The sequence below is a fragment of the Populus euphratica genome, unplaced genomic scaffold, assembly GCF_000495115.2.
Source record: "Populus euphratica unplaced genomic scaffold, PopEup_1.0 scaffold1076.1, whole genome shotgun sequence".
Classification (NCBI taxonomy): Eukaryota; Viridiplantae; Streptophyta; class Magnoliopsida; order Malpighiales; family Salicaceae; genus Populus; species Populus euphratica.
Genome location: NW_011500463.1, coordinates 135679 through 145017, shown reverse-complemented (window position 1 = coordinate 145017; position 9339 = coordinate 135679). Strand labels below are relative to the sequence as shown.

Sequence of the window (9339 nt, the reverse complement as noted above, 5' to 3'; positions counted from 1 at the left end):
ATTTTCTGGGCCCCGGGTTGCTAAGATCGTAGGGGTGTCTCAACCCCTAATGCCCTAAGACCAACTGGTTTGGGAGTCATCAGCCGAAAGCTCGTTACATGGGTTAAAAATGCATAGTGTTTTAAGTTATATGTATATATATTAAAGAAATAAAAAAAATAAAAATCTTAACCCAAGAATGTTAACCTTAAACATTATAAAAAAAAAAATTCTTCTAAGAAAAGCCCAGAAAAGCCTCATTAATTATATGTTGATATATTGAGCATAAAAGGAAGATTTATTAATATCTTGTTTAAGAGGTATTAAGCATATATATATATATATATATATATTAAATTTAAAAAACCATTGAAAGGTAATAACATTTAAAAAATTTAATGTTATTTTATTAGAAAAATTTAATGTTATTGTAACTATTATCATGATTAATCTTTCATTGAGAAATAACTTACAAATTCATTACTTGTTATCGTAAGGAAATACTACATAGTAGATCCCCAATATCCAAATAAGTATGGGTTTTTAGGTCCTTATAAAAGTGAGAAATGTTATATGCTAGATTTTTATCGAAGAGGACAATCAAAAAATCAAGAAGAAGTATTCAATTGTGAACACTCGTCAATACATTGTATGATAAAACGTTCATTGGAGTTTGTGGAAAGAGAGGTGAAAATTTTTACAAAACATGTTCGTGTATCTTTATAAAATGCAAGTTTAGATTATAGTGGTATCAATGACACTACATAACTATATTATAGGAAAGTCGTAAGAAGATGTGGTATTTGCAGAAGTTAATCACCATAAAATCTTATCATATATTTATATTCCTTTTATATATAAACTATAGAAAAATATGAGTAAATACAAGTTTTTATTCAAATGTTTAAAAATTAAATCTATTAAATCTAGTCTAGTTGAGCAGGTCAACCCAATGATCCATTAACCTCAAACCTAACTCAGATCTAGTTTTCAATTAAATTGGGTTGTAATTGATTTTATCAAACTCAATAGTTCAACTCATTATCTATTAAAAATCCAATTTGAAATTTTAATTTTCAAAAAAAATATTATTTTAATTTTTTTAAATTAAAATAATAAAATTTTAGATTAATTTACTTTACTTAAAACCTAAAACTAAATTTATTATCCTTGCTAAAATCTAAGCATTTGGTAAGATTTTATGAGGCTTGCTAAAATCTAAGCATTTGGTAAGATTTTAGGAGGCTTGAACATTTAAATATATATATATATATATATATATTTGGGCTGGGCTACATTCTAGTCTTGCCTGCTTTCGGGCCTCTAAAAACAATTGGGCCTAGCATTTTTCAAAAACAAAATTCAGCACCAAACAATGCCTATAAGCTTTGAAACTCGAAAATCGCAAAATGCCCCTCCTCCATCACCTCTGCCATGGCGGGTACGCCTTGCGCCACCTTCACTTTCCTCTCAATCTCCACAATCTCAATCCCAGACGCCACCCCTCACAGATTTCGTCTGAAACCACTCCTCTGTTCCACTACTTCCACTTCATTCCCATCAAAACGCATAAAGAGGAAAAACCACTTACGTCCCAAAATCGTAAAAACCCTAACTAAACCCTTCCCTACCGCACCTCTACCCCAAATAGAAACAACCCCAATTCAGAACGACACCTTTTACGACACCCCTTTGAAGGAAACCCTATCAAGTGAAGAATTAGAGGCTGACAAAGTTGATGAATTTAATGTCTCAGATACTGTTAGCTCAGCAGTAGAACACAGTGGCAGTGTTGGTAAATTATCTGTGAGGCCTGTCTTGAAATATAGCGGTTATTTTCTTGGGGTTTTGTTGTTTCAAACAATTTGTGCTGTTTGGTTATTTGGAAATACTGATTCTGATGGAAAAGAAAGGAATTTTAAAGAGAAAGGGAATGTTTTGTTGGATGTGAATGGAAATGAGGTTTATGTTAATAAGAGTGAATTGGAAGAGAAAATCAGTGATATTAAGGTAATGGCGAGAGAAGCGAGAGAGAGGGAGAGGAGGGAGTTAATTGAGGGTGATAAAGGGAGTGAGCTTGAGAAGGAGATTGGTGCGCGATTGGTTAAGTTGGAGAAGAGGTTGAACTCGAAGAGTGAGAAGTTGCCGGATTCGTTCATGGAGTATTTGGGGTTGTTTGGGGATTTTGAGGATGGTTATGGTGAGGATGCTTCGGATTCAAAAGAGGAAAATAAGACGTTGACGTTTAGAAAGAAGTTAAGGTTTAAGAGTCCGTCAATGGATGCGAGAAGTGCTCCAAAAGGTTTTTCGGGTTTGACGGATGATAGTGGTTCTAATATAAGTGACCTGAATGGTGTGTCTAGAAAAACTGATATGAGGTATTTGAAAAAGGACACCGGAGGGAAAGATGGGAACGTGCAGTTGAATTCAGTGAAAAATGAGGGAAACAAATTTGAGAAGAAAAGGGCGAATTTGCGAAAGGAAATGGGATCTGGTAATGTTCTTAAAACTCTGATTAATGTGTGATTTTTTTATGCTTTTGATTGAATATTTGTTAAGGTCAATTAACTTTTGTGAGTTTTCTCGGCAATAAGGAATTAATGGTTGTATAATTAACCTTTTCGGCTTAGTTTTGGATGGTGCCTATTCCGGATGCACTATTCACTTCTGTTATCAGTTGAATTTCAGATACACTTTGTTGTTAAAACTGTCTGCAAACTTGGGGTGGTTGTAAAATCTTTCAGGCACTGTCCCGAAGATCAGGGAAGGAAGGTCTTCAAATGAAGTTCCAGAGGCAGGAAAATCAAGAGATTTGGAGACCCTAAATTCTGAAAGCTCGACCAAAGAAAACCAGGAAACCACCATAAAGGTTGAAAGGCCTGCTGCTACGTCGAGTAGAAATGGTAGCAGATATCCTGGAAAGAGACCTTTGGCTAATAAATTTGGGGATAAACAATCAGACGTGCGGAAAGATTTGTGGTGGTCGAATCTTACTTATGTTTTAGTAAGTAATTGACTCTGTGATCCTATCGTTTTATTAATTGTTTTTTTAAAGTATATTATTTCTCCTATGAGCATTTGGAAAAGCTACGAGAGTGAAAAAGTACAAGGCTTCCTTTCAAAAATTACTTTTTCTGTTAAATTGTTTGTGAATTAATGCTTCCAAATGCTTCTGCCAATTTGTATGCTAAACAGTAATATGTACAATTTCATTGTATTTTCTAAGCAATAACTTGATATGTGCCCAGGCTATCCTTATGCGTAGAGGTTCACAACATGAAGAATCTGGTGGACTTTATGCTTTAAGAGTGGCTTCTCAGGCAGATCAGCACGGGGACTTTTCTTACACCATTGCTTTTGAGGACCGTGGCGATGCCAATAATTTCTGTTACTTACTTGAGTCCTTTTTTGAAGATTTAGGTGACTTCAGTGCTGATATTGTTCCTCTGCAAATAAAAGTAAGCAAACCAACCTGATCTCTTAAAGACATCAAGCTTTACCGAAACACTTTCTTGGAAACATCCCTCACAATGAGACAATTATCTGTATGACCAAACCAAGCCTGTAATACTGTTGAGATTCCGTGGTTGCAATAATGAAGACATCATTGACTTCCTTTTATGATTGCATTGCATTTGCTCTTGTATATTTTATATTTGATTAGATGCCTCTTAATCATTGCTCCAAGGACTTCTGTATGTCATTGACTAGCTATTATGAAATTTGAATTTTTGTAGGAACTTCATGATGCAGTGAAATCGCATTCCAAGAAGGTAATTGTTGTGAAGAGGGGGCAGCTTAAGCTCTATGCTGGTCAACCATTTTCTGAGGTGGAGATGGCTTTGTACTCTTTGCTTGAACAAGATTAAAGCGCCTAAATAAACTGGTCGTACTGAGAAGGCATACGGACCAAAGATGGTTCTTCTACGGATTTGTCTTACAATGGAAGCCATTTTCAATCTGTGGGCGGATTCTAATGAGTTCCCTTTTGGAGTCGATGGCTTTGCATGCTTATAAGAAGTTACTGGTTGGACTTAAAAAACTTTGCGTGCCACTCGTCATCCAAATCTCTGGATGCATTCCTACCACTGGCCATTCTAACCAGAAATTCCCAACCTAGCTTATTGTCCCCTTGTTGGTTGTCTTAAATTGGAGCTCAAAAAGAAGATGCTTTTCCCGTGGTTTGCATGCCTCTTTTGTCTGTAAATCAATCAAAGTTTGAGATTGGACCATTCAATTTTCTATGGAAATTGACTTATCATGTTGGCACTAAATCAGTGGAAACTATCATTATATTTTTCTGCTCCCTTTTTAGAGGATTCATGACTGCCCCATGACATGCCTGAATCTCGATAAGCATCCACTTTAACTCTTTCTTTTTTTTATCTTTTCTGTTTATGCAAACAATTTGGTAGAGGGTACCTTTGCACCAATTTTGGCGTTACTTCAATGGTATGCCTATAGCTACAGGGTTTATTTTTATTTTTTCTTTATTTTAAATTAATATTATTATTTTCTAGTGTTTTCAATCTATATTAAAAAATAATTTTAAAAAATAAAAAATATTATTTTAATATACTTCTAAAAAAAACAATTTAAAAAGCAACATTATTTTTCATGTAAATCTGAAAGATGCTGCGACCATCAGCTAATCTGGTATTTTGATTCCAAATATTATTTTAATATACTTCTAAAAAAAACAATTTAAAAAGCAACATTATTTTTCATGTAAATCTGAAAGATGCTGCGACCATCAGCTAATCTGGTATTTTGATTCCATATAAAAGAACAGTGGCTCGAAGAGTCCATGACAAGCTGCGACTGTAAGGAGGATGCAAACCCAAGGCTCCATGACCTTAAACAGCTACTAGAAGCGAGCAGAATAAAACTATATCCAATAATTCCATGAAAAGCTGTGACCATGAAGAGAAGGAAAAGCAAAAACCCAAGCCTCCAAAACAATGACCCTTTTAAAAACTATTAACAGCAAACAGAAGAAACTAGGTCATATTAGTCGGCCATTTTTTGGCATCTGAAGTTGAGACATCACCACCACCAGAATGACCACTGTTGCATTCTGCGCTTCATCATTTTTTAACCATATGAATCTGTAAGATGAGTGACAAAATCCAATAGTGCTCCAGAATGACTACTACTGCATTCTGCGCTTCATCATCTTTTAACCATATGAATCTGTAAGATGAGTGACAAAATCCAATAGCGCTGTATACCATCACATCTTCTATTTTTTCAACAAGCGAATGCAGAACTTAGAAAAAGAACTCGAAACACCAACCACATCACCAGAACACCTATAGCTAAAATCAGGTAAACATGGAATTTACACAAAAACTCAAGGTCTGATTATCTTCTTCACAAGAACATAACCGTAGTTCTAGTATCTCTGCTGATACAGTAAAAATTATGACAACATTGAATATTAAGGAGAACTAGTAATTTTGACCATTGACTGAGCATGAATGGGTGGCAAACTGGATTGGCAAAAGTTTTGCCATGATTCCTGCTTCTGCTCCTCGTTTCTGGTATATGCTTCATATATAGAAGTCACAATGTTCCTCGCCGCTTCTCTTGCCTCAGGCAGCCTATCATTCAACAAATCTGCAGCCATTTGAACCAGCGAAACCAATCCAAACTCGTTCATTCCTTCCAGGCCCTGAAATTTACCCACATAAATTCCCACCAATTAATATCATTCTCCCCTTTACAAGCTAAAACTTGGCAATATCAAACACAAAAGAAATAGCTTTATACAAGTTTTACCATCTTGGAGACAGATTTAGAGATAGTTATGGCAGCTTTGGCCCTGACTCTGGGATTGGAATGGCTAACATAAGGCCGGAGTTTATTGAGCAAAGGCAGAGGAGTCACAGATTTCACCATTGCATTCAGTGCTCTATCTGCTTCTTCACACACAAACCTTTTGTCTTGAGAAGCTTTCAGTAGTAGTTGCAACAGCTGTGCAACCAAATTAAAATCCAAACACATTAACCACAATTCTTAACAGAACCCTCATGAACATAATAAAATTAAAATGCAAATTAGGCAACAAATTACGAATCGAAGAACAAAAAGTCCCCAGTCCTCACCAAGTTTTCAAATGCATTAACAGTAGAGTCAAGTAACTGGTCACCAAAGACCTTGAAAATATCAGATGAAGCCATGATAGATGTCTTGCACAAAGCACTTCTTGGATTCTTCATAGCTTTCACCGCTACTAACATTACTTTTTCCCTATAATAACATATTTAGCCACAACCCCATTATCAGAACACTTGATATGCCAAAAAGATTCAAAAATAAATTAAAAAAAAAAAACACTAATAATACATACAAGATTGGCAGCAAGAGCAACGAATGATAGAGTGCAAATCTCCTAACATCATTCAATGATTCGCAAACCTTTGTCCAATCCTTTGAATCTAACTCTTCTACTAAACCCTGAAAAAAATAAAGCAAAAAAATAAAAAACCAAATTTATTGATTCACACACAAACAAAAAACCCTCAAAGTATAAAATAAAATGGCATCTGGGTTTGGTCTAAAATTAAAGAAAAGATTCAAAAAACATTTACATGGATCTTTCAGCTCTGATATAAATTTTATAAAACTAGCATATAGCATCTAGAGTTGATTTGGTAATTTGATAATTTAGAATTTAATTTAAATCTGATTTTGTATCAAATTTAATGAAAATTGAATAGGATAAATCTCGTTAATAAATCAATCATGTAAATCTATGAACTAGTGGACACATTTAAAACTCAAGTAAGACCTAACTTGGTTAAGACAGTGTTTTATTGTAACAATAATTATTTTTTAAATTATTTTTTATTTAAAAATGTATTATAATAATATTTTTTATTTTTAAAAATTTATTTTTGATATCAAAACATTAAAACGATCCAATAATACCAAAAAAAATTAATTTAAAAAAAAATCTTTATTTTTATTGTAAAAGCATTGCCAACTACATTATCAGACATGATTTAAAAAAATCTGAAAAAATATTATTTTATATTAACTTATATTAATCTTGATTGACATATTCAACTTGTGACCGGACTGGAGTAATAAAAAAAAATTTATTTTTAATTCCTTTTATATTTATAATATTATTTATAATATGGTATAAAATTCTTTTTAAACATGCTTTTTAATTTAAAATATTTTAAAAAAAAATAAATAATATAGATATCATTACATCAAAACTATTTAAAAATATTAATTTAAAATTTATTAAAAAGAAAAACAGAATTACTATGAGAAGCGCGTGAGCTGTGCACGAGTCCTTGCCGGCGTATCGTTTTGTTGGATTTGTTTAGACGGTATCCGGAAACCACGTGGTTCCTGTTATTATAAAAGAGGTCATTATCCATTCATAACCCCATGGCAATTTGCATATAGAATTTAATTTTCTTCTGTTTTAATTTCTTGAACTCTGGCTAACTTTTTTCTTTTTTCTTTTTTTTTAATTTATATGGGGTATCCGGGTCAGCTTGCACGTATCACAACTAATCCCCACAACCCACTGAATATCCTGCAAACCTAGTAGGTATATAAGACACCGCGAGGATGACAGGTATGCACGCCAGGGCTCGAACCCAGGTGTAGTGAAAAGAGACAAACTCCTTCCACCGCTAGGGCAAGTACTGGAATGCATAGACTATTTTTCTTCTGTTTTAATTTCTTGAACTCTGGGCTACCTTTTTCTTTTTTCTTTTTTTTTAATTTATATGGGGTATCCGGGTCAGCTTGCACGTATCACAACTAATCCCCACAACCCACTGAATATCCTGCAAACCTAGTAGGTATATAAGACACCGCGAGGATGACAGGTATGCACGCCAGGGCTCGAACCCAGGTGTAGTGAAAAGAGACAAACTCCTTCCACCGCTAGGGCAAGTACTGGAATGCATAGACTATTTTTTTTTAATAAATCAAACATTGATTTATTTTTTGATTACTTGCATTTCTTACTTTGGACCATAAGTATAATATTATTTAGTTTTTTTATAATATAGTGTACTTTAAATGTTGATTTGATTTATATCAGATCCACATTTATTATTAAATTCTTCAAGTCCTATCAAATATTCTATTCCCTTAGTATTTTATCTCTAGATTTTTAACAAATGGAGAGTAGAACACTTGCGACGGCAATTTGCAAAATAAGAAAAGAAAAGAAAGAAACTGATTTACGACCGAGATAGCCAGCAGTCGCAACCCCTCTTGACATGCGGCAATTTCTCAACCAACTTGTGATTCTCCACGTGTTTAATAAAATAAAATAAATTAATTACTACTAAAATTTAAAATTAAAAAAAAAAAAACTAAATCCATTCTATTTAGTTAGTTACATGTTAATGTCTTTTAAGAAAAATAATAATTCTAATTCTATTAAAACAAAATCATTTGCCAGCATAATTCCTTTTTTTTTCTTGTTAAGCTTTCTTTACAAAAAAAAAATATAACTTTTTTACTCTATAATCTTAATTAAACAACAAATAATAATTAGAGCAATCATCAAAGAATTTAGAGAATTTAAAACAATTAAAGCCTGATTTGATTTTAAAATTATTTTTAAAACTATATTGAGATGATAATGCTTGAAATTGACTCAAATGAACCCGTCAAACTACCAACCAAAGTTATGAACTCGGTTAGATCCAAGAATATTTTTTATCTAACTATATAATAATAAACATTAATATGTGTAAAAAAGATACTAAATAATTTTTTTAAGGAAAAAGCAATAGAAAACGTGGTATAAAAAAAGTGCTTACTCATGTTATAAAAAAAATTATATAACATTGTCAAAAACAAAATAAAAACTTAATGGTGTTTAATCAAATAATTGTTAAAATAATTAAGATCAAACACAAAATGGAGGCTGCAATTCTGAATAATATCAGTATTATGAGTGCTTAACTTTAACCTAAATACATATAAACTATATATAGGTTAAACTGAAAATATTATTCTACCCTTAATAAATAAGATTACATAAATATTATTTAACATCTCCCCTCAAACTCACGATACAGCAACTACAAGCATTGAGAGTTTGCCAACCAAAAAACAAAAACGAGAGGTAGAATGCGCCTTGGTAAAGAAATCTGCAATCTGCAAGGAAGAAAGAACAAAAGGCAAAGCAATGGTGTCATGTTTGAGATGATGACGAGTAAGATGACAATCGATCTCAATATGCTTAGTTCGCTCATGAAAAACAGAGTTGTGAGCAATCTGAATAGAAATTTGGTTGTCATAATACATAGGAGTAGGATGAGAAAAGGAAACTCCCATATCAGTAAGTAACCAACGTAACCAAACAATCTCTTT

At 32.9% G+C, this 9339-nt stretch overlaps 2 protein-coding genes across 2 annotated transcripts in view; one reads left to right on the top strand and one right to left on the bottom strand.

Annotated features, from left to right (window-relative positions):
* The first annotated feature begins 1354 nt into the window (after positions 1-1354).
* Positions 1355-4322, top strand: LOC105114847 (ABC subfamily C protein). The gene is made up of 4 exons (XM_011011539.1): positions 1355-2473; positions 2724-2983; positions 3228-3437; positions 3717-4322. Exons 1-4 carry the CDS (start codon positions 1414-1416, stop codon positions 3846-3848), a joined length of 1662 nt encoding a protein of 553 aa, XP_011009841.1. The 5' UTR covers positions 1355-1413; the 3' UTR covers positions 3849-4322.
* Positions 4323-5142: 820 nt separating this feature from the next.
* The window catches only part of LOC105114846 (protein FAM179B-like), a 15170-nt gene continuing 10973 nt past the window's right edge, over positions 5143-9339 (bottom strand). Inside the window, exons 2-5 of the mRNA XM_011011538.1 lie at positions 6332-6438; positions 6087-6231; positions 5761-5955; positions 5143-5653 (exon numbers count right to left, since the gene is read on the bottom strand). Of these exons, the coding sequence (XP_011009840.1) occupies positions 5420-5653; positions 5761-5955; positions 6087-6231; positions 6332-6438 (681 nt within the window). The 3' untranslated portion in view covers positions 5143-5419. The remainder of the gene's footprint in view (positions 5654-5760; positions 5956-6086; positions 6232-6331; positions 6439-9339) is intronic.